At 41.1% G+C, this 24,496-nt stretch overlaps 3 protein-coding genes across 3 annotated transcripts in view; 2 read left to right on the forward strand and 1 right to left on the reverse strand.

Annotated features, from left to right (window-relative positions):
* Window positions 1-4,177, forward strand: part of LOC105281942 — a 38,001-nt gene extending 33,824 nt beyond the window's left edge. Inside the window, exons 13-16 of the mRNA XM_026974462.1 lie at window positions 139-357; window positions 454-545; window positions 662-788; window positions 912-4,177. Of these exons, the coding sequence (XP_026830263.1) occupies window positions 139-357; window positions 454-545; window positions 662-788; window positions 912-3,109 (2,636 nt within the window). The 3' untranslated portion in view covers window positions 3,110-4,177. The remainder of the gene's footprint in view (window positions 1-138; window positions 358-453; window positions 546-661; window positions 789-911) is intronic.
* LOC105281937 lies at window positions 889-15,668 on the forward strand. Its single transcript, XM_011343528.3, has 9 exons — window positions 889-1,019; window positions 10,591-10,925; window positions 11,062-11,509; window positions 11,618-11,775; window positions 11,874-12,015; window positions 12,223-12,441; window positions 12,727-12,801; window positions 15,106-15,307; window positions 15,397-15,668. Exons 3-9 carry the CDS (start codon window positions 11,285-11,287, stop codon window positions 15,558-15,560), a joined length of 1,185 nt encoding a protein of 394 aa, XP_011341830.2. The 5' UTR covers window positions 889-1,019; window positions 10,591-10,925; window positions 11,062-11,284; the 3' UTR covers window positions 15,561-15,668.
* A 2,107-nt stretch (window positions 15,669-17,775) lies between these two features.
* On the reverse strand, window positions 17,776-23,242 carry LOC105281945 (ankyrin repeat and zinc finger domain-containing protein 1). The gene is made up of 12 exons (XM_011343539.3): window positions 22,841-23,242; window positions 22,442-22,639; window positions 22,029-22,345; window positions 21,813-21,927; window positions 20,300-20,439; window positions 19,967-20,192; window positions 19,650-19,898; window positions 19,302-19,493; window positions 18,941-19,211; window positions 18,736-18,877; window positions 18,492-18,665; window positions 17,776-18,417 (listed from the first exon to the last, which is right to left on the reverse strand). Exons 1-12 carry the CDS (start codon window positions 22,938-22,940, stop codon window positions 18,244-18,246), a joined length of 2,298 nt encoding a protein of 765 aa, XP_011341841.1. The 5' UTR covers window positions 22,941-23,242; the 3' UTR covers window positions 17,776-18,243.
* Between the last annotated feature and the right edge of the window lie 1,254 nt (window positions 23,243-24,496).

The raw sequence follows: 24,496 nt of genomic DNA on the forward strand, positions 1-24,496 counted from the left end.
TGCAAAGCCTTCAAAGCAAGCTCAGAAAAGCACGATGCACTTTCGTTTCTCCTAATTCTCAAATTAATAACTTTTAATCAATAATAATTTTTGTCATCTATCAACTCTCAGTTTTGCTTGCAATCTCGTTTGTCGCAGGTGACAAGCACGTGTCCGAGATCGCTACCATGGCGTTGGACCTGTTGGCGGCCTCGTCGGTCTTCCAGGTGCCCAAACGCCCTGGCGAACGTCTTCAGATAAGAAGCGGGGCCCATACCGGGCCCGTCGTCGCCGGGATCGTCGGCAGCAAGATGCCACGCTACTGTCTCTTCGGTGACACCGTGAACACGGCGAGCCGCATGGAATCGACCGGTGAAGGTAATCCACTTTTTACTTTTCAGTCTATTCACGTATCACTCGTTTTCATTGCACTTCCACGCGCCGATTAACTCCTGGTATCATATTTTGTTCAAGCCCTGCGGATTCACATCAGCTTGGAGATGAAGAAGGCGCTCGACGCGGTCGGCGGATTCAAGATCGAGCATCGTGGTCTCGTCGATGTGAAGGTAACTCTCAAGATTGTTACAATATATTCTCCCTACGATTTATTTGCATTTGATCGACCAACGATCTTCACTTTCAACTCCGATCTTTTTGAAACGCGTGTCCATCTTCTTCGCAGGGTAAGGGCCTGATGGACACGTACTGGCTAGAGTGCAAGGACGGCGGTATCGCGCGCGCCGCCGAGCTCGATCTACCATCGTTCTTCGAGGACGTGCGACCAGTCTTCATGCGGCGCCTACGCGAGGAGGGCACTCTCTGATGCGAGCCGTATTCACGCCGGGACCTCTGGTACCTGAACCGGCGTCCCAATCCTTGTATCGTCCGGCTGTCCCAGCCGAACCTGATTGACCACCTAAGGCGACCCGGTCAGGGTCGCAGGAACCGATTGTCCCACCCGAATCTGCACATCACCCCAGTGAAAGCACAACCGCAGTCGCAGTCGAGCATCGAGTCCCAGGACTCGGGCACGTACGAAGGTACCCGCTCCACCACCCCCTGCCCGCCCAGCTATTCACCCGCGAGCCAGCGCAGCCGCTACTCGCAACCAAACTTGCCAACCCTGCTGATCTCGTATGATCGGCGTTCCGGCGGTTCGCCCGACCGACGCATTCGCATGTCGCAGCCGACCCTGAATTCCAGCCTGAGCGGCATCAATTTCGTCGGCATGAATCGTGCGGTCGGCGGCCGCCTCTCGTACACGAGCCTGCGGGCTGCCTCCGGCGACAATAGCATCAACGAGGAGGAACGGTTGTCAACACCGAACGTGCATGCTCTTGGCGGCGGCAGTGGCAGCCCGCGTGGCAGTCTCACGATGGAGAGGAGCTCGTCCCGGTTGTCGCAGCCGGACGTGCGCAGGTTCGTCCTGCGACAGGACAAGCGTGAGCGCCTGTCGCAACCGACCCTGGTCACCGGCGATTACTATCCCGGCCGGGGGCAGCAACGGTTATCCCAGCCGTGCCTGAGCACCGGCCGGGAACTTGGCAGTATTCCGTCGCCGTCGCCGCCGCCCTTCCCGCTCAAGCACAAGAGGTTCGCGCCGGCTGCTCTACAGGCAAGCCGACGCGACCGCTTGTCGCAGCTGGACATCGGCGCCAAGTATCGAAATATCAAGGATCTGAGCGGTAGTGGCGGCGGCGGCGGCGGAGGCGGAGCCGGCAACGGTGGCAGCAGCGCCTCGCAGGTGATGTTCAACCGCGATCGATTCTCGATACCGGAACTGGAAACGCAGAACGACCTGCGGCTGATCGCTGGCACGCCGAAGCAGCGATTCAGCCTCGACAGCCAGCTGGCGAAGCAACGCTTCAGCCTGGAAAGCCAGGACAGCTGCAAGTCGCGGCTGCTGCCGATCGCCAGCTCGCCGATCTTCGAGCACCAACAGATGAAAATGGAGGACCTGACGTCCGGGATGACGTCCGGTAGACTGAAGAGCCCGACCTGCGAGGGTCTCGAGAGCGTGATCGTCGCGACCACGTCGCCGATATTCCCGCCGGGCGAGAGACGGTTTCTCTCTCCGGATTTCCCGTTCACCGGCAAGAAGATGTCGACATCACCGTCGCCGCCCAAGTCGGACATCGCGCCGACGATCGCGAAGAAGACGCGCGGCAAACCACCGCCGATCCCGGTCAGGGAGCGGATGTCGGTGCCGGAGATCAGGAACTCGAGTCTACGCCGATTGCTGGATCCGCCTGCTCGGCAACGGCACAGCATCGCCGGCAACCTCAGGCAATCCTTGCTGTCGCCGGTGAAGTTGTCAGAGTTCGGCACCAGCGGCAGGAAGTCACCGCGATACTCGATGGACGACGCGCTCGAGAAGCTAAAGAGGATCGAGAAGGAGGAGAACCGACGGAACCAGGAGGCGAGCGAGGAGAGGAGCCAGGAAGACAGGGAACAGGATCAGCTGCAGCAACAGGATCAACAACAGGAGCCGAAGCACATCCAACGACACTACTCGTACACGTACGAGACGCCGGGCGGCGACGAGGGTGGCGGCATGTCCATCCTCAGCAGGCTGAACGTCACGACCCTCGGCACACCAAAGCGCAAGTACCTGGAGAGCAACTTCGACGAGAACGAGCAGGTGATCACGACGGTGATCGAGAGGGAGACGCCGATAATCCTACCGAGCACGCCAGGCAAGTACACGAAGAAGGCGCAGGCGTACTCGAGCGAGACTCCCAAGTGGATCCGCAAGTACCTGGAGAACGACAGCTCTCCGAGGATAACCAGGAGGAGCTCGACCATCGGCGGCAAGGACCAGGTCACCAGGACAAATCGCAGAAGCAGCCGCAGGAAGAGCTCGCTCGAGTCGATAGAGTCGGTGACGAAGAAGCCCGAGGAGAAGACCCGCTCCAAGTCGCTCAGCAGCGAGGAGCGAGGCTCTCTGAGCGTCAGCGAGCAGAAGAACGACGTGCGGGAGACCTACGTGAGAATCGTGCCATCCAGCAACGCCCAGGAGGAGAACAGGTACGAGGTTGGCGTGGAAACTACCGCCACTAAGTGGTCGAACGCGGATAGCCGGGGTCTCTACGGCGACGACACCGACACCGACGACTCTACGTCGATCTAAGCGAGAGGCAAATTCATACAGGATCGTTCCGCATTGGCGTGATCGAGCTTGTACGTGTCCAATGTCTATGGAATGAAGACTGTTGCGGATGACTCTAAAGATTGTCACGCATCTCGAGTAATAAAGCGAGTAAGAGCGCCTGCGATCATCTAACGAGCTTCCTTGATGGAAACCTGTGATCAAATTTCAATTGATTTCAATTGCAGAGAGTTGCGTCGTTACGCAGGAAAAAATCTCGATCGATCGAAGGTCGTATCATTATTATTAAAATTTGTGTTTCTTTTTGCTAGTAGGACAGATAACTGGGGGATGGTCGAATTACGTGATTCAGCCGAGGGAGAGGAGACTTGATTCAGTCTCAGGAGACTATCAGTGGATCACTGGTTACCGACATTTTCCAGAGTACATCAATCAGAGGAGCTAATCAAATAATGTATCCGACATGTCAATCTGCTTGATCAATTAATCAGCTAATGCGTGCCTGATTATAGATGGGAAATATTGGAGGAATGTATATTTTCGTGTCAATACGAGGGCGGGATTCTTTGATTTGGAGAAAAATGTGCACGTTTGAAACTTGCACTTGCATTTATGGGATTCACATGGTGATGCTATTGCAGAGCGAAGCGAGACCAACACGAGAGAACGATCGACGAGACCGATGACAATCTCGACGAAAGAAGCCTCGGATATATTTTGTACTTAAAGAAAAACGCTCGGCTCGACGTCTCGACGTCTGGTAGAGTGATACCGGAAGCGAAGATACCTATTTTTGCACATACAGAGAGGACCACGACGTGTGCGCGACCCTCCGCACGCGACGCGTTCAGCCTAACTGATACTCAGTTCTGTGCTTTATCAACTTCCTGAATCCCCGAAGAAGAACTTCCCCGTCTTGTACATATCTCGTACTCGTCCAAGAATGCGCGAAGCGAGGAGCCGAAGGAAACGTGCGGGATGATCGAAGGGAACTCAGAACTCTTCAAGATATTTATATATCTTCTTATTTATATGTCGAATTTCACGACAAAATTCTGTAAACGTTGCTTATTACATTTCTCCGCGTTCTAATTAAAAAATTCAATTATAAATTAAGTATTAGGAGTGTGATTTAGTTTTGAGGGTTTTGCAACAGATGGCTGTAGTATCAGTTTGTTCCAATAGCTCTTTCCGATAACTGTTGTTTCTTACAGTCTTGACATTATCCATCACATTTAGTAGCATTATATAAGCAATCGTGTTTATATCATCGTAAAAATGCAACTTCCGAAACAGCATTTTCGACATGCGTTGCTTTTGTTTTTTAATCGAAAGAAAACTGCGGCTGACGGTTATAGAATTCTTGTGGAAACTTATGGTGATTCTGCCCCATCAATTAAGACGTGTGTGAAGGGACAAAGAACGCTCGGGACAACCAAGAAAGCTTGAAAATGCAGATTTGCAAGCATTATTGCACGAAAATCCAACAGAATCCACTTCAGAACTTGCCAGAGCATTAAATGTTGCTCGTACAACATTTACATGAAATGGGAAAAATTCAGAAAGAAGGGAAATGGGTTCGACATGAATTATCGAAAAGTGCCATTGCGAACCGGTTGAACATTTGCATTTCGTTGATCGCCAGGCAAAAAAAGAAGAGTCTTTTGTCTCGGATTGTTACTGGGGATGAAAAGTGGATCTATTTGGATAATCCGAAACGCAGAAAATCATGAGTGGATCCAGGCGAACCGTCAACATCCACTCCGAGACGCAATATTGACGGTTGAAAAGTAATGCTCTGTATTTGGTGGGATAGTGTACTATGAGCCGTTAAATCCGCATGAGACTGTCACGGCTGATCGTTATCGACACCAATTGTACAAGTTGAAGCAAGCATTGGACCAAAAACGAGCACCAATTGCGAGTAAACGACGGAAAGTGATTCTTCTTCGTGACAACGCTCGACCTCACGTTGCGTTATCAGTGAAAGAAACACTGTTAGAGCTCGAATGGGAAGTCTTACCGCACCCCGCGTGTTCTCCGGACATTGCTCCATGCGATTATTATTTGTTCCGGTGGATGCAACACGCTTTAGAGGATACACACTTTGATAATTTGGAAGAAGTGCGAAAATTCGTCGACGAATGGATCAACTGAAAAGAAGAGTGATTTTATCGTGGTGGAATCGATCTCTTGCCAGAAAGATGGGAAAAAGTTATAGAAAACGAAGGAAAATATTTTGATTAAGGTATTCATTCATTATCATATTTAAATACATGCGTTTTTGAGCAAAAAAAACCCTCAAAACTAAATCACACCCCTAATAAATTATAAATTAAGTTTATCACATTTATCCACGTTCTGATTAAAGAATCGAACTTTTAGTAAGAAATCTTCACGCCGAAATTTGTTTCGTTGCGAATTTTGTTCATCAATTTTCTTCTGTGTTCCGATTAAAGAATCTAAATTCGGATGGGAGATTCGTCGCGACAGGATATCGCTTGTCAAATTTATCCACATTTCGATTAAACAATTTACATTTAGATTAAAAATTTCTCGCATAAGGTCGTTCGATCGTCCTGCACGTGACACGCCGGTGTCGGCGTGCATTATTGGCTCGGGGATGTGTTATTTTTGCGAAGACTGCCTCGGGAGAGGTACCGTAGGAATTAATTATTAATTGTAAGTGTAAAGACAGTCACACCTTGTACATACGTCGCCTAGAAGGAATTTCATTACGCTGCTAAGTGTCCACCGTTGCGCCGCTAGACAAATCGCAAGGGGACCGTTCGATGTTCTCGGTATAAACCGCATGAAATAATTTCCTCGTCGGATGAAGGAATTGATATCCCGCTTGGGAGTACCGTGTCGGAATTCCGCACAATTATGTGTATCCGTATCGATGATCGCGAAACGAATTAAATTAACTGTGCACGCGACGCGGATCATTATTTCTCTTGATACTAGTCATTAATGGGACTTTATCAGCGGGTATACGTGCAAGGTGAGGAGAACAATTTAATAATTATTTAATTCTTTAAGAGGATTTAATAATTCACCGATCTTGGACTTTTATCACAGTGATTGTGGATGTTTTATTGCGTCCAGAGTGATCAGTTGCTGAATTTTGTCGATTTATAAAGATCTGGATTTTTCTGCCTTTAATGTGTCATTTTTTTTATATTTAATTAATTTTACATTTAACATATCAATCTTTTTATATTTAATTAAGCTTGCTTGTTGCATATCAGTGAACAAGTTTGATCATTTTATTTCGCTATGCAATTGGAAAGCATGCTGATTGGAAAGCAAATTTTTCTGATTTCGCTTCAACCGACTTTTTCATGTTAATTAAATAAAACATGTAACATCGTTTACGAGCGCCACGTACGTATATGCGTATGTATAATCCCCCCGCGAGTATTCCGATACGAATGCGAATGTTGTGTATATGAATGTTGAGTAGTTTCTCATTTATCTTTTCAGAGCAGGCTGTCATATTTTACTCCCACGTATATATATATATAAATATGTATACCACATGTGTGACGTTTAATACCCCGAGTAAAGATGTTAAGCATTAACAAATGGAAATGTGCATACAAGGACAAGATATACATACATATATTAACTTTGTAAAAAGGAAATTATCTGTGTACACATTATACATAGACCGAAATATATAATCTATTGTTATAGTCTAAAAAGAGCCTCTTAATTATAATAATTCAATAATTGTTCCTCCTACCTTCACTGCGTTCTTCGTCTCCCGTCCGGCGCCCGATAGCTTCCGCAATTCCATTTATTACGAGGCGAAGGAAACCGAGGGAAGAGAACGTAAACTCGATGCCGATCAACTGAGAAAATATCAATTATTATGCGTAAACACCTCGTATTTAATGATGCACTTTGATTTGTTAAAAAATATGGGGACAAAAAGAGTGGAGGCTTGTGGAGCGGCGGCTTCGGGAACTAATTTCTGCGCCCACCCCCGGGACGACACGTCCGTTTCTTTTTATTGGAGTATAAAGAAATGGCGCTGAGAACTGGCTCACACTAGAGACCCTATAATAAGAGTCTTGCCATGGACAAAATTCTACGAGAGAGAGAGAGAGAGGGATATACATTTACGCACCAGTGGTGACATCTCTCTAACTTTGCACTTTTCAAACCACTCTCGTATTATAATGTTTCTCACTATCACTGTTTATCATCAGAAATTTATCTGTGTAGCTTAAAAATAAAATAATAATTAAATAAAATAATAATAATATCTTGTGATACTTTAAAAGAAGTAAATTTACCCTCGGCAATCATTCAAAACGATAGTATCAGCGCGCCTCAATTATCTCCGGTCCTTTGGGCCTTGAGGTCCCTTTTACAGCTACAAAACGTTATCCCGGCCTAGTCTTGAAGAATATCTCGTCAGAGCTGTACGTAAAAACGTGGTCACTGCCAATACGTCTGTAACGTTCTATTCGAGACATTTCGTGCACGAACATCACGTTGGTATATACAGGGTGTCCCGGGTTTTAACCGACAAACTGCGGGAGCATATTCTACTAGTGGAAATAAGAAAAAATTCTTATATCGAGTTTGCTTAGAAATGCTTTATTACAAAGTTATAAGCCAATATTGAAAAGAAATATGAGATAAGTAACAACGGATTTTTTCACAAAAATAAAAATTATCTACGCAATGATTTAGTGACGCATTTCAAAATGTTGTCCTTGCACATCGATACAAGCTAGACATCGACGTAGTACAGAATTTGTTACAGTATGACATTCCTGAAAATTTTGTTGCATCTCAGTAACTGAATTAGTAATTCGTTGCTTTAAATCTATCTGGTACTCTCCTGTTAGGAAATCTACGTTGATACTCTCGTACGGCAGCTCGTGCATTTCCGTCACAGAATCCGTACACGAAATGAATATCGGTGTATTCCTCATTTGAAAACACTTTTGGCATTCTGATAGTAATTGCTAGTTGACACGACGATTGAAATCTAACAGCTACTGTTGTGAAAGTAACAATCATACTGAATCGTTTCAACATAGTCAACATGAATACATGTAAATACACATAAACATCTTCGACCTTCCAAATTCTACACTATGTTCCGTTGTTACTTATCTCATATTTCTTTTCAATATTGGTTTATAACTTTGTAATAAAGCATTTCTAAACAAACTCGATATAAGAATTTTTTCTTATTTCCACTAGTAGAATATGCTCCCGCAGTTTGTCGGTTAAAACCCGGGACACCCTGTATAACGCAAGAGAAATTGTGTACAAATATCGTGATAGATTTATTTATTTCGTTTTTCTCACAATAGCGTAACAATGTATCTTCCCAACGATATAATAAATATAATTATAACTTTTAACGATATCAGTGTTCGAGATATCGTAAATTTGTCTTCCACGTGTAAATATTATCATGAAATGATCGAAAACAACAATGCAGTTTGGCGACAAAGGTTTAATCGAAGGTAATTTCTATTTTTTTGTAATTAGATTTTATCAAAAATTTATCATTGAAACAAATTATGAACTTAGAATCAAATTTTTTCGCAAGGCGGCCACGTGTCTAGTCAATGGTGGATCTAGAACCTTCACCTCCACCATCACTTGAGTGGGCTAGGTGGAGGCTCTATACTAGAATATCTCTGAGAATATTCTAGTATTATAATATTCTAGTATAGAACTCATTTTCATTTAGTATATTAGAAAATTTTCTTTCTTTTCTGAATAAATAATCTGTGCTAAATGATGAAATTTACCGTGATTCTCTGCCGCTCGCTCTCAAACTTTTTTCTTTTATAATATATCATTTTTCTAATTTAATTATAATCCAATAGACATTCACTTGCTTTTTATGACAATTTATTCAATCATTATTCGATTTTCAAGGAAATTGTGTAAACTATCGCAATTTTCCTAATTACGCAGAAAAATGTTATATTAACAAACAATGTTTTTAATTATTTTTAATTTTTGAAATAAGATCTTTAAAAATGCGCTTTACCTCCAAAAGAAATATCCTATATATCGCAATTTAATTCGATAACTAATAAATTTAATTATTGAGTTTAAACTGTATCACGTGCAGTTTTCAATATATTTCTTTCGGCGGGGGTGCAGAGAGAATCAAATTTGTTCGCAAGGCGGCCACGTGTCTAGTGGATCTAGAACCTTCACCACCATCACTACACAGGTGAAACATTTGTGTTAAATTTAACAGATATTACATATCCCAAACGGTCCACATAAATTTTTGTGTTAATTTAACATAATATAGATATGTTAAATGGTGACACTAATATTATGTTAATATTTTTACCCAAAATGAATACAAACTGCGAAGTCATTTGAAATAAATTTTGTGTAAAATCAACATATTTTTAATGATAAAATTAACTCGAAAAAAAAGTTATTTTTACATACATCTTTATTCTCAACATAATTTTCTGTAAATTTTAACAGATAAAACTTGTCACTAATAATACGGAACATATCTATTGTGTAAAATTAAAAATAGGTGCACAATGTGTAATTTTTACACTTTTTTTAGTTGTTTTAAAAATTTAACACTTGAGTTGAATTAACACAACAGCAACATGTTAAATTAACACATGAATGTGTTAAATATTTAACACAAAAATGTTAACCGGCATATTTTTTAACAAGAAAACACAAATTTTCCAACAGTGTAGGCAAGATGGAGGCTCTATACTAGAATATCTCTGAGAGTGCAGAGAGAGGGATGGAAGTTTCGTTAGGAGGATTTTCTGTCGTGGCATAATATTGTAAATATAACAATCGTAAAGAAGATGATATCGAAATATTGTTATTGTACTTTCTTTTTATATTCTTTCAGAAATTATCTTCATTTAAAATTATTGTCAATTAAATATATATTTAAGTTTGGAAATCATATAATTGCGTATATAAAACCTTTGTTAGAGTAACAGATTTTGAAGAATTTGAAGTACTTACTTTTTATGCATAAATATGCATAAATATGCATAAAAAGTAAGTACTTCAAATTTTTCAAAATCTGTTACTCTAACAAAGGTTTTATATACACAATTATATGATTTCCAAACTTAAATATATATTTAATTGACAATAATTTTAAATTGCGCTATACTGGAAAGACGCTCGCACGGAATGAGAGAGGTTCCAGGTTCGATTCCTGGCGTGGGGTGGTATTTTTTCACAACGAAATATTATTAATTAATGATTCCTACTTATTAATAGGTTTATATGGAATATGGAAATGGCTGCGTTTTTAAGACTGACAAAATTGTTGGCGCGTAGTTGAAAAATAGATTCCTAATAATCATTGCATCTAATGCACAAAAATATTGTCCGACCATCTGACACTTGGCCAGTATAGCGCAACTTAAAATTATTGTCAATTAAATTTGAAGTTTCCGGCGATTCAAAAAAGATATGTGTTAAATATATATTCTTTCCTTACATTTTAATTCCAGATGGCCTGTTTTCAAAGAAGTTTGTGGAAAGGAAATGCACAGGGAATATCTAGATTTCAAAGAATTGTTACTAGCACGAATAAAATGCAGGAAAGAAGTGCAGCATTGTTTGCGACAAATGAGCAAAAAATACTACATCGATTATTATCAATGCCTGCAAGAACTTGTATTGTCCAACCGATTCAGCGGTTTTCATTCTTGGTTCCATTGCATAAAGATAATCGTCAATGAGGAAGAGCTTAATCTGTTACTTCATCCAAATGAGACAACACATCATTTGAACTATTATTTACTTGTGGATGATTAACAAGTTTTTTATCTGAACACTCACAAAAGTAAGAAAGAATTTAAGAAAGAATATTTAATAAATATTTCTACTTATTAGAAAACTTATGTGGTGATACTGTAACGTATATGTTAAAAAGATAAAACATTTATCGAACAATTAACATACAAAGTGTTTATTTTTAGTGGACGTAATAAGGACCTGACAAATATTTATTACGCTAAAGAGCTTCCGTCATATCTGAAGCATCGTCATTTAAAACACGTGTGGCAAGAATTCATAAATCGCCCTGCTGACCAGCAGCTACTGGAAGAGGTAGCAACTTTTAGTGCACAGTGGTTTCAGCCGGAAAAAAATGTCTCCTATTCGCATATTGAAAGGGAGCTGGATAAAATCGCACAACTGATAATGGAAGATCTTAAACGGGTGAATCCCATACATCCGATATTCTCGGCATCGTGTGAACAATTCTCGTTTAGGAAATACCATACTGTCGAAGAAAATCACTGGGACAAGAGCGACGGAATCCAGATTCTAGATAGCCTTCGCAAGATATTCTTTTCTGAACTAAACTTCCGTGCAGCTGCATATGATAATCCAAAATTCTTCAGAGAATATCTATTGATAAATTACGTAAGTTATAACTTAAAATACCTTAGGATCAGCTTATGTTATATATGTATAGCTTCATAGTTATTATATCTTATAATGTTAATATGTTTGTTTCTTAAACTATGACAGGTCTTAGAAGAGAAAGTTGGCAAAGCAATAATGCTGGCAATCATGTTCCAGAGTGTTGCAAGAAGACTTGGCATACGCTGCGATCTATTATCTTTTCCTGTAACTATAGCTAGTAGTTGGAGCCAAACTTATTTGTTATTAAAATGGCAATCAAAATGGTAAAACTAATTTTATATTAAATAAGATAAATCATGCGTTTTTTTACATTTCCGGTTTTTTTCAAACTTATACATGCTTTTTCATTATTTTATTGCAGGAATCTAGATCCGGATGAATCCGAAGAATGTTATTATATCGATGTCTTACGTGGTGAAACCGTTCTAGATAATAATAGAATTTGGGAGCTTGTGGAACCTATCATAAGTTCTGATAGATATTGCAGAATAGATACCTTCGAGGTAATTATTCGTGTATAATATATTAAATCTACTAAATGAAACAAGAATTCGTAAAGTTAATTCAAATAAAATCATTGGTCACAAACATGCAAGTTCGTATATTAAATCACTGACACATTAATAAAAAGTGCTTCGTTTCTTAATTCCAAAATAATTTTTTGTTTTATATGATCTCAGTTTTATTTATGAATGTAATGTGTGTTTCAGCTGCTGCTAGAATTGAGTTACTATTATGTTATAGCAGTAGGTTCTTTTTTGGAGACATATATGACTAGAAATTTTACTGGCGCCACATACGTGAGTGATAAACTTCGTTGGTTTTCGAGGCTCATAGAGGTGATAAAACAAGAGAATGGATACCTGAGCGTAAAGTCTTATATAAGAGACAAGGAATATATAATGAAATTTATGCAACGAGTGAAAAAGGTACTTCAATAATTTTATAAATAAAGAAAAGAAATGACAGTTTTGTAACTTTTCATCTTCTTTCTTTAGCGCAATATTAATATTTATTGTTTAATATATTTTTATATGAGAATATCTCCAAGGAATGCAAATATTAGTGGTGTACATAAACACTTTATTTAATTTTATGCATAAACCTGTTTATTCGAAATATTCATATATTTTGAAGTGAGCGTTTTACGCGATATATTTGCAAAATAAAATATCTGCTAATAAAAATGTAAATAAATTTCCATATATGTGCAGGTTGAATCTGCTGGTAGAAGCAATGGAAAGGGATGTACCAAGTTAGTACGAGATACAACTGGGATGGTATCTGTGGTAAGTTCGTGACTGCGCGCAAGCGTGTGTCTATTCTCTGTGTGTGATATGTACAGATTACACACACATACAGGGTGGCCCATTTTAATTTATACAGTCGATTTTTTAAAAAACTAAAAGAGATACGAAAAAATGTTTCAGACAGACATGTCACGATTTCGAGGGGGACATAAGATGATACCATTGGTTTGACCTTAAATAGTCGTTTGAAGGTCACGCGAAGATTACCTTCAATTTCTTAAATTGAAACCCCAACTTTTTATTGCAGATTCTTATTCTCCATCGAAAAGTAAGTAACTTTTGTCTGAAACATTTTTCCGAAAAATGTCATCTTATGTCCTTAAAATGTCCTCAAAACTCATCTTGAAGATCATTTTAAGGACATAAGATGACATTTTTCGGAAAAATGTTTCAGACAAAAGTTACTTACTTTTCGATGGAGAATAAGAATCTGCAATAAAAAGTTGGGGTTTCAATTTAAGAAATTGAAGGTGATCTTCGCGTGACCTTCAAACGACTATTCAAGGTCAAACCAATGGTATCATCTTATGTCCCCCTCGAAATCGTGACATGTCTGTCTGAAACATTTTTTCGTATCTCTTTTAGTTTTTTAAAAAATCGACTGTATAAATTAAAATGGGCCACCCTGTATATACACATAAAAAAGAAAACATATAACGCAGAATATTCTGCGGATAATTATGTTATTTTAGTTATACTTTACGTCACGATGACGTTCTGAAAAAGATGGTTTCCTTATGCAGTATAATAGAGGAAATAAAAGAAAATATAAACGTGCAAAAATAGATTCTGATTCTGCATTAGGCTTGAGCAGTTTTTAGCTAACATAACCCATACAGCACAGAAGCTTGCACCAGCATTGCAGCAACGTTGCAACGTTGCAAATTGCAATGCAACAGTACAAAGACATTGCAGAGATATATATCCGCAAAATACCAGCACACTTGTAGCAACATGACATTAATATTTCGGAAACATTGCACAATCAAAATTTGTAATTAATTAATATTAATAATTCATTTTATTAAAACATTGGAGTCTTCCTATCCTAACGAGATCCGTCCAAATCTATTCGACCAATGATGTGTGATGACCAGAATCTGAGCTCGGTAATATATATGTGCATGGGGTGTTTGTCTCTTTCGACTATCTAAAGAACATGGTGGTTGTACGACGCGAGCATCATTCTAAAAGAAAGTAGTTACGTAAAAGAAAAAGGTACGTACTTTTTTATAATATTATGTCTAATTATAGCACTTGTGTGCTGTTAATCTTGTATCTATTAATTATAATAGAGAATCACTCTATTTGCCTATCTCACGGTTTATATCACTATAACCTCAAAATTATGGAAATTCATTAGAAAACTGCATATTAATAGTTGTAATATTTTTAATAACTTTTTCTGTTATAGAAGCTGTTCGTGAAATACACAATCATGCCACTGATGCAGAAATTGCTGAATGCATTTCCAAGTGGCTTGCTCAAGCTCCGGTTAGGATTGGGAGATCAAAGTATGTCATTTTACATATAATTCTATACATACTTGCAGTATGTATATTTTTATGTAATTTTATGCTAATATATGAATTTTAATTCCTATTTTATTTTTACAGGCAACATACAAACAAAAACGAAGAAGATTCAATTATTTAATTAAAGGAAAAATATTTTAACATAATTAAAGGAAAAATAATATCTCAAGAAGAGGATTTTTAAGTTTTTTTTATAACGAACAGTTACTTTTTTTATAACAAAAATAGAGAAAATGTTTATTTCATTTTTTATTACTATTGTTATATTATATATAATTGTCTATTTATGTTAATAAATAAAAATATTGAAGTTATATACATAAAAATATTTAAAGTATATAATAACGAATAATTATAATTATTGCAAATTCATTAAATTGCAATATTATTATGACGTTTCGTTGCAATGTTCCGAAAAGCGGACATTTTCACATTCCCGCAATCCCATAGCAATGCTGCAAAAACATTTCGCAGTGAATTTGCAATGTTGCTACGTTGCGGTGGAAGATTCCTGCAATATATATACAATCTTTTCATGCTGTATGGGAACTGACGATGATACTTATCAGTATTAGAATTTCCTTAGTACCTCTTTTTATTAAACATATATAGTATATTTATAGAGACAGCATAAGCCTGTTACTCCAATTTGCTTCCTTTTAAGAGATCATTTTTTTCGGAGATGTGTTGTGTATGAAATCATAGAGATAATTATTTATTATCATTAATTGTATGTTCCACTTTTTAGATATGTGAAAAAGAAGAGTACAAACCAAAGAAGCGAACTGCTGGAATAAAATTCGCAGTTGGAATGATCGTGCGAATTGTCACTTTGAATATGAAGGGAGTGATAATCAAATGGGGGATGAAATTGAACTTGAGAGCCAAGGGATCAATTTTATGCTACACGATCCTTTGCGAAAACAAGAAGACATATTGTGTCCCCGAAAGTATAAATGAAATATTAAATAAATTGTATTATTCTGAATTAGATATATTTACTGTATATAATAACATGCGCATATGTTTTTTATTGCAGGAGATTTAAGGCAAGCAGATGTACCTGTGATGAATACCGATGACATAATCGGCATATATTTTTCTAAATTCAAAGGTACTTGTTATATGCCAAATGAGATGTTGGCAAATGAATATCCAGATGACGTATTATATTTATTAAGACATATGAATAACGAATTGTAGCGACAGCTTTTCCTATTATTAACTGTTTAACCGCAATATATAATAATCTATTGTTATAGTCTACAAAGTGCCAAACTTAATTATAATAAATTCAATAATTGTATATAATAATTGTATATAATAATCCCCAGGCAGTACATGTTAGCCTAATATATGTTTCTTAGACGTATCTAATGTCTAAGAAACATAAAGTACCATTTAAGAAACGGTTTAAATAGAAACCGTTTTTAGACCTAAATTTTAAAAACGTATTTTTCACGTTTCCACAGAAACGAAAAATGTGTTTTATTAAATTGATTTGAAATTATATAATTAATATAGAAAAAATAGTAATTTCTACTTACTTTGCGAGTATTAATTATTCTTACATCATACGTTTCAATGTACTCGATTATGGAACAAGAGGCAAAAATCAACACAAGTGTGTGTGATTCCCACCTCTGATTCACCAAGCGACCGATAGATGGCCAGACGTGACGTTCTCGCAAGTAACATTTGTGTTATCACCTTATAAATAACCATCCGGAAAACCGATCCAATATTCAATATTTCAAAAGAGTGAGATTCCACTACACGAAATTTAGAGTAATTCATAAAATATAAAAATCTAGTTTTTTACAAAAATGTGACTTAACTCTGTCTATCTTCGAGGCACTGATACATAGAATTGATAAATATTTTTCTGATGGTTTCTGAAACGTTTTTTTGCCGAAAAAGAAATGTTTCTCCTAACGTTTTTTCGTTGGACATTTTTCTCCTAAATAAACGTTTCAATAAAATGGATATGAAACGTTACGGCAAAACGTTTATGAAACGGTTTTGAAACCAATGTGTGCTGCCTGGGTCTATTGTTATAGTCTACAAAGTGCCAAACTTAATTATAATAAATTCAATAATCTTTCAATAATTGTTTCTCCTACCTCCACTTCGTTCTTATCGTCTCCGGTCCTACCGGCACCCGATATATATTTTCCGCAATTCCATTTATCACGGGGCGAAGGAAACCGCGGGGGAAGAGAACACGTAAGATCGATGCGGATCAACTGAGAAAATTATTACGCGCCTCGGATTTAACGATGCACTTTGATCTGTTAAACAGTATGGGGATAAAAAGAGTGCAGGCTCGTGTAGCGGCGATTTCTGGAACCGAATTTCTGCGCCCACCCCCGCGACGACAATTCGCCGGCCGGCGACGAGCCGAGCATTTGCGGGGCCGTGGCGCCATCATTGGGAATTTCCCCCGCGGGGATGCGTGCCGGGTTGCCGTTCCACAGGCGCCCGCAGTTTATTTCTTAAGGGGGGAGCCTGCTTTAGAACGTTGAAAATAAGGTATACTTTTACGAATTTTTTTGGAGAAACTATACAGCGGATCATTATAAAACTTTGATAAATTTATTAGTACATGTTTAAAGATAAAAAAAATTATTTTTTGATTTGAATATATCGCCTGTAGAGGTCGTCCTGGAGGCATCTTAGTGCAGCCGGCATTGTAAATTGGTGAGCATTCTCCCGCCTCCAAATTTCATCCAAACTGAAAAATTGAAATATTTTCTCGTTATTTATGAATTCCCATCGTCGATGAACCTTTAATATTCATAAAAACATTAAGTTAAACAATTATTTTTGCATGAAAAAGTTCAAAAACTTTGCCTAAAAATCGTACTTTTGTGTTCTAAGCTCCACCATTTTGGCACTTTTCAACTTTTTTCTTCTCTCTTTGGTTCATCGACGATGGGAATTCATAAATAACGAGAACATATTTCAATTTTTCAGTTTAGACGAAATTTGGAGGCAGGAGAATGCTCAGCAATTTGCAATGCCGGCGACGCGGCTGCACTAAGATTTCTCCAGGACGACCTCTACAAGCGATATATTCAAATCAAAAAATAATTTTTTTATCTTTAAACATGTACTAATAAATGCATCAAAGTTTTATAATGATCCGCTGTATAGTTTCTCCAAAAACAATTCGTAAAATATACCTTATTTTCAGCGTTCTAAAGCAGGCTCCCCCCTTAAAACTTAGTTTCAGAAACGTTTCCGCCACGAGCCTCCACCTTCTTCGACCCTTATATCTTGACGGGTTGAAATGAATATTTTTACGCGCTTTAACCGCCTTATTTCTAATCGAAATCTGGCAGCTACTTCATATTTTGAGGTATCCTTGGTAAAAATAATCTCCATTGTCACAGAGGGGAATTACTGTCACTCCGTATGCTTGCTACAAATCATGATTTATTAGAAAACAATATGCGAAAATGTTTAACAAGTTTCCTCATCATCATTATTGCGGTACATTTATTTACATATAAACGGTTATATATTACATACGTAATATCATAAATTATATCGTATCATAAATAATACCACGTGGTCGGTCACACGTTTCCTTCCCGTTATTGCGATAACGAATGCGACGTACATGCATTCATCCATTATCATCAATACGCGATAGTGATACGTAACAATATGATACTCATCAGAAAAATCAGATCCATCATTATTATTTCGTTATTATCACTATTCGTTCAGCGACCTCGGCCCCCCGTCCGATTATTCAGTCATCGTCCCGAATGACTGAATTGATGAACCCGGAACATGACTCGCCGATCATGTCCACGACAGTGTGCGTAATTGACGTGTATAGTATAAAGTAGTTGGTTTAGCTAGACATGATGCACCATCAGATAACAGTCTTTTTGTGAAGACGGTGCTCCTTGAGGCACGGCATCGAGCAGAAGCGATTGTTGTCGTATTCGAAGGGCACCAGGCCGTTCATGTCGATGGCACACTGGAAGCAACGAGAGAGCGCGGTGTAGCCCGCGCTCAGCATCCGAGTCCCCACGAGCAGTGCTCTCTGGAACGAACGGAAGAAGACGGGTGAAATGTTGGCGTCGGCGAACTGGGAAACTATCATCGCTTATAGTATACCTTCTCCTTGTCGGGGAGATTCAAGAACCTCTGCTTCTCATTCTCCTCCTGCTTCTTCAGCTCGAACTCCTTCCTCCTCTCTTTCTCCTTGAAACGCTTCAGCTTCCTCAGCTGCCGCTTCTTCTCCGCCTCCGCCTGCTCGATCTCGTCGCTCAGCGGCCCGGGTATCTGCGACTGCAAGAGACGAAGCAGGCTCGAAGAAATAACGAAGCTCTTCAGGGTTCTTGCATCAGCGTTAAGGTACCTTCTGATAATTGAACTTCTCCGGATTCGCCTGCATGAATCTTCTGAACGTGTTCCTCGTCTTCTTGTCGCTCGCCGCTGCGTATGGCGTCTGCAGCTTCTTGTTCTTGCTGCAGGGATTCGAGCCGCTCTCCATCAGCAACCTGGCAAGCAAATCGGTGCGAAGGATCAGTCGAAATGCCGTTTGCTTCAGAGAAGACACTCACCATACTTGGTCGTGGTGGCCACCGAGCGCCGCTAGGTGCAGCAGCGTGTTGCCGTCCTCGTTGGTGTCGTTGAGCAACTTCGCCACGTCCTCCGTGTTCACGAGAGCCGCGTTGGACGACGCCGCGTCGTCCTTCCGATCCTGCTGCCCGCACTCCTTAGCTTTGGCCAGCAGCGTGTCGACGACCGACGTCAGCAGCTCGACGTCGCCCACCTTGCACGCGTTCCACAGCTTCGTTTTAGCGTCCAGCAAGACCTCGTTGATCACGGGAGCTGAGCGTCGCGACACGAAGCGATTAAAGGCGGAATAATACGCGGGAAAATATGAAAATGTTCCTTCGTAAGTTATAAGCGGAGACTCACCTTCCTTCTTCACCTTCTTCTTCTGCCGATAGGCCTTCTTGTTCTTCAAGTACCTCGGCACGGTGTCCTGGAACGCCAGCAGGTTCTCGACGAAATCCACTTCGCAGTCCTGCTCGACCAGGGCAATGTTCGCGGGGTTGTGCTTCGAGTCCTCCGACTCGGAGGACGACTGAGCCAGCTGGAGGATGTAATCTGCGAAATAAAGATCGCCCTCAATGATCGTCCGGTGTGAAAATAGCTTGGGGAAAATTTAAATCGATGCAACTGGAACGACCAATAGCAAAATTAATTTAATACATTTAATAAATATTCTCAACGCATAATTCGCTTCAAGTTTGACGTACATACCTGGCAGCGGCCGATTCGGGCTTTTCCTCGGCTTCGCCCGGTCTATCGGCGGCCGGGAGTTCCGGTGCTGCCTCTCCGGCGTGAACTGCGCCGTGGGCGTTTTAATCTTATCGTTACTCTCCGGGGAGTTGTGGTCGGCGCTAACAGCCCCCTCGGGTATCCCGCTCATCACCTCCAGCTTCGAGGCCTTCTTGCGCGCGGGCTGCCGCGGGGAGTTCGGGAAGCAGTCCGTGAAATCTTTCGCGGAGCCTGAGGGCATCGGATGTGAAACGCGTGAACGCGAATTTAATTTAATTACGGGGACTCTGATGGCTCACCGTAGATCTCCATGGTGCTCACTATGTCGTACACCCGCATCACCTCCTTGAACGTGGCCCGGCGCGTGGGGAACGGCAGCGGTCTTATCCTGAAGTCGTTCTTGTCCAAGGGAGGATTCTTCCCGCCAAACAGCACCGTGCGGTTGTACCGGCCGACCGCCCGGTACAGGATCACCGAGGAGTTACTGATATGCGTCGACCACGACTCCAGTATCTCCTGCACGTGCTGTGAAGCAAGCGACGCAAGCGTCATTACTCACGGCTCGCCAGGTAATTCAAACATCAGGCTGATTAAATTTACGAATTTCTGCGAATTTCGCTCCGTCAACGTACTTGAATGAGCGAAATCTCGTTGTATCTTCGCAAACTTGCACCGGCGCTCTTCGCGCCGTTCGCGCGGGAGCTCTGGGCGAACCCTTGCCTCGCCCGTACGGTGTACGAATGGAAGGTCTTGTGCACGATCGGTTCACCGTCTGCCAAGTAGATAAAATGTGATAAAAAAGATATAGTGTAATATTGCAAGATGAAAATATATTTTTAATTATATTATATATATATTAGGGGTGTGATTTAGTTTTGAGGGTTTTTTCTGCTCAAAAACGCATGTATTTAAATATGATAATGAATGAATACCTTAATCAAAATATTTTCCTTCGTTTTCTATCACTTTTTCCCATCTTTCTGGCAAGAGATCGATTCCACCACGATAAAATCACTCTTCTTTTCAGTTGATCCATTCGTCGACGAATTTTCGCACTTCTTCCAAATTATCAAAGTGTGTATCCTCTAAAGCGTGTTGCATCCACCGGAACAAATAATAATCGCATGGAGCAATGTCCGGAGAACACGCGGGGTGCGGTAAGACTTCCCATTCGAGCTCTAACAGTGTTTCTTTCACTGATAACGCAACGTGAGGTCGAGCGTTGTCACGAAGAAGAATCACTTTCCGTCGTTTACTCGCAATTGGTGGTCGTTTTTGGTCCAATGCTTGCTTCAACTTGTACAATTGGTGTCGATAACGATCAGCCGTGACAGTCTCATGCGGATTTAACAGCTCATAGTACACTATCCCACCAAATACAGAGCATTACTTTTCAACCGTCAATATTGCGTCTCGGAGTGGATGTTGACGGTTCGCCTGGATCCACCCATGATTTTCTGCGTTTCGGATTATCCAAATAGATCCACTTTTCATCCCCAGTAACAATCCGAGACAAAAGACTCTTCTTTTTTTGCCTGGCGATCAACGAAATGCAAATGTTCAACCGGTTCGCAATGGCACTTTCCGATAATTCATGTCGAACCCATTTCCCTTCTTTCTGAATTTTTCCCATTTCATGTAACTGTTGTACGATCAACATTTAATGCTCTGGCAAGTTCTGAAGTGGATTCTGTTGGATTGTCGTGCAATAATGCTTGGAAATCTGCATTTTCAAGCTTTCTTGGTTGTCCCGAGCGTTCTTTGTCCTTCACACGTCTTAATTGATGGGGCAGAATCACCAATTTATGAGTTTCCACAAGAATTCTATAACCGTCAGCCGCAGTTTTCTTTCGATTAAAAAACAAAAGCAACGCATGTCGAAAATGCTGTTTCGGAAGTTGCATTTTTACGATGATATAAACACGATTGCTATAACGCTACTAAATGTGATGGATAATGTCAAGACTGTAAGAAACAACAGTTATCGGAAAGAGCTATTGGAACAAACTGACACTACAGCCATCTGTTGCAAAACCCTCAAAACTAAATCACACTCCTAATATTTTTGTACGTTTTGATGTGTTGTATAAAATATAATACTGTTTTACATATTTGTAAAATATGTTTAAGGCGGACTCTACGTACTCTGAAACACAGCCGCAGCAAAGTGACCACCACCGATCATGATGACCGTCCACTTGGTCATCTTGCCACTGTCCAGTGCCTGCACAATCATCTCGCTATCCTTCTGGGGAATGTCCTGCAACGAAAATTACAGCTTTCCTGATCTCGCAAGGGCACAGAGCGGACCAACTTTAACCAGAGTGACCAAAGTGTCAAACTATATTAGTACTGACGGACCTTTTTGTGGTGCAGCAGGCACCGGTAGATGCTGAATATGTTGCCGTCGTCGTTCTCGAAGAACACCTTCGTGTGACGGCTGGCGACCGCCTGCAGCTTCTGCTCCTTCGTTATCTCGTCGATGTACTCGATGTCCGAGTCGGACTCGACCGTCTTCCCGCGCCTCTCCGAGGTCTTCTTGGACCTACCAGGCTGCACGCTGTTTCTACTCGCCGGCTCGTTCTTCGCCTGATCGTTGGAAGTCCCGGTCTCCGAAGTGCCAGTGTCGTCTTCATTGTCAGACTCCAGCTCGCTGCCGGACAAGCTAGACATGTCACCTGAAACAGACGGATCCGGACGGATCTATGTACTCGTGCTACTCTGCGACACCTGCGTCGCCTGCTGCACCTTGTACATTTAATTCTGAGCCGTACCATCACCGGCCAGCTTGTTGAAACTGTCCTCGCTGATGGACTTGAGGCCATTCAGGTGTTGCTTCAGGTTGTAACGATGCCAGTCGAGCTTGTAGTGAAGCCTCTGCTGCACCTTGTCCTCGAACTCGGTGTTGCAGTAGGAACAACACAGGGAGTCGGACACCACCAGCTCAGTAAACACTTGCGCCGTGTCGGGTTCTGCGGAGAAGGGGTCTTGCCTCACTTCATCATAATTTAATATTAATAATATTAATTAATAATATAAGACCTCCTTCAGAAGCTAGTTGGAAAATCAAATCACTACGTTGTTTGAACAATATGGACAACAGTGGACGATGCACGTACACAGGAGGACCTAGTGAACCAAACTCGCCACGACGATTGCGCGAGGGGGCTTACCGGAGCACGAGGACGTCTGCATGCACCGCGCAACCTTGATCCCCTTGGTGATCCGGTTGAAGTCGTCCGAGTTGTGTATCTTACAGGTCGGATTGTCCATTGTCGTTGCGGTCAGGCGAGGACGCGCGTCTCAGGTCCCGCGAGAGCTGATGAGGCAGACTGGAAACACCGCGGGGACAGCGGAGAACGAGAGGCAGTTTCGCGAGGAACACACCGGACACGACGGACGGGAGCACGAGGGCTTGCACGAGAGCATAAAACCACCACCGACGTAGCCAAGCCGAGCCAAGCGTACTGACCGTTTCGTAATTCTATGCAAGCGTTTATACCGCACGCCACCGGGCGGGGTGGGGGAGCGTTACGTCACACCCGGAGTCTACGGTCCAAAGTGCATACGTCGTCCATGAGCGCGCGGTTCGAACGAGAAGGGAAGGGCGCGACCCTTTCGACCCTTCAGCTTGGATTGTCCAGGGCAGGTCCCATCTGGCGATTGCCGACCGCGTCTCCGTTGCTTCTTCAACAGAGAGAGGAGTGAACTTCGACATCAGTTAGGGTTGGCTATCACCAAGCTGCCATCTTGGTCGTGATGTCAGAGTCACAGGGGATTGACACGCTGTAAAACTCTCTCTTGCGGCTTGCAGCGTTATTTTTTAATTTTTTAATCCGCTAATATAAATTTTTGTAATTTTTCAGCTGTCAGCTGGCGAGTCTGACGACTGAAAGATTTGATATTATTTGATTTTAATATTGTGCAATTGTTGAAATAAAATTCCGGCACATTTCGCGCTTCCGAAAGTCGAAAAAAATTCCCGAAAGTGAGAAAAATTTTTAATTCTCGATTTGGGAGACGGAACGCGAGGAACTTTGCGATTTTACGCAAAATCGCACCTGGAACTTTCGACTTTTCTGCGTTAGATTTCTGAATTCCAACATCCTGTCGATAACACAGGCCGACATGGTTTTTACTGTTTGAATATAAGATATCATTTTCGATGTATTTTTTCACGCTGAACACGAATCCGGCCGCGAAATTGCTCTATGACGTAAGGTTTTTGAGAAAAATGAGGTTAAAAGTGTCAAAAGTGACGTTTTTTGCCATTTTTATGATTTTTTCGCTGGTAAAATAAATTTTATTTTTTACTTTCGTTTTCGCCATCTTAAAGTGCCAACTTTTATCTTTAAACTCGATTTTTCGAAACTCCGTAGGAATTTTTTTGCCGAGTTAACCACTCCGCTGTCAGACGAACATTTCGTGCCAAAAATGTACTTGGAGAACAAAACTTCAGAACTGGATAATAATGATTTTAATATGAAGGTTTTTGAGGTCGCTGAATCCAATTCTGAAATAAGATTTTAAAAATTCAAAATGGCATATCCAATATGGCGGACCAAAATTTGTAAAACTATTAGAATTTCAATAAAATTTGGTATATACTGTTTTTTTACTTCTGGGTGGGTTACATTTCGCTTTCCCAAATGAGATTCTGGCATTTTTAATCTTCTGTGTATAATGTACTTTACACGAGCAAAAATTAACTATACCTTACTGATGCAAACACAGTATCCTGCACCATGTTCTTTGTTCGTAGACCGTTTAGCCGCAGTAGGAGCGATTTTACAAACCTTCTACGTTTACCAGAGTGCACCACGTGGAGG

This window comes from Ooceraea biroi, chromosome 12 (assembly GCF_003672135.1).
Source record: "Ooceraea biroi isolate clonal line C1 chromosome 12, Obir_v5.4, whole genome shotgun sequence".
Classification (NCBI taxonomy): Eukaryota; Metazoa; Arthropoda; class Insecta; order Hymenoptera; family Formicidae; genus Ooceraea; species Ooceraea biroi.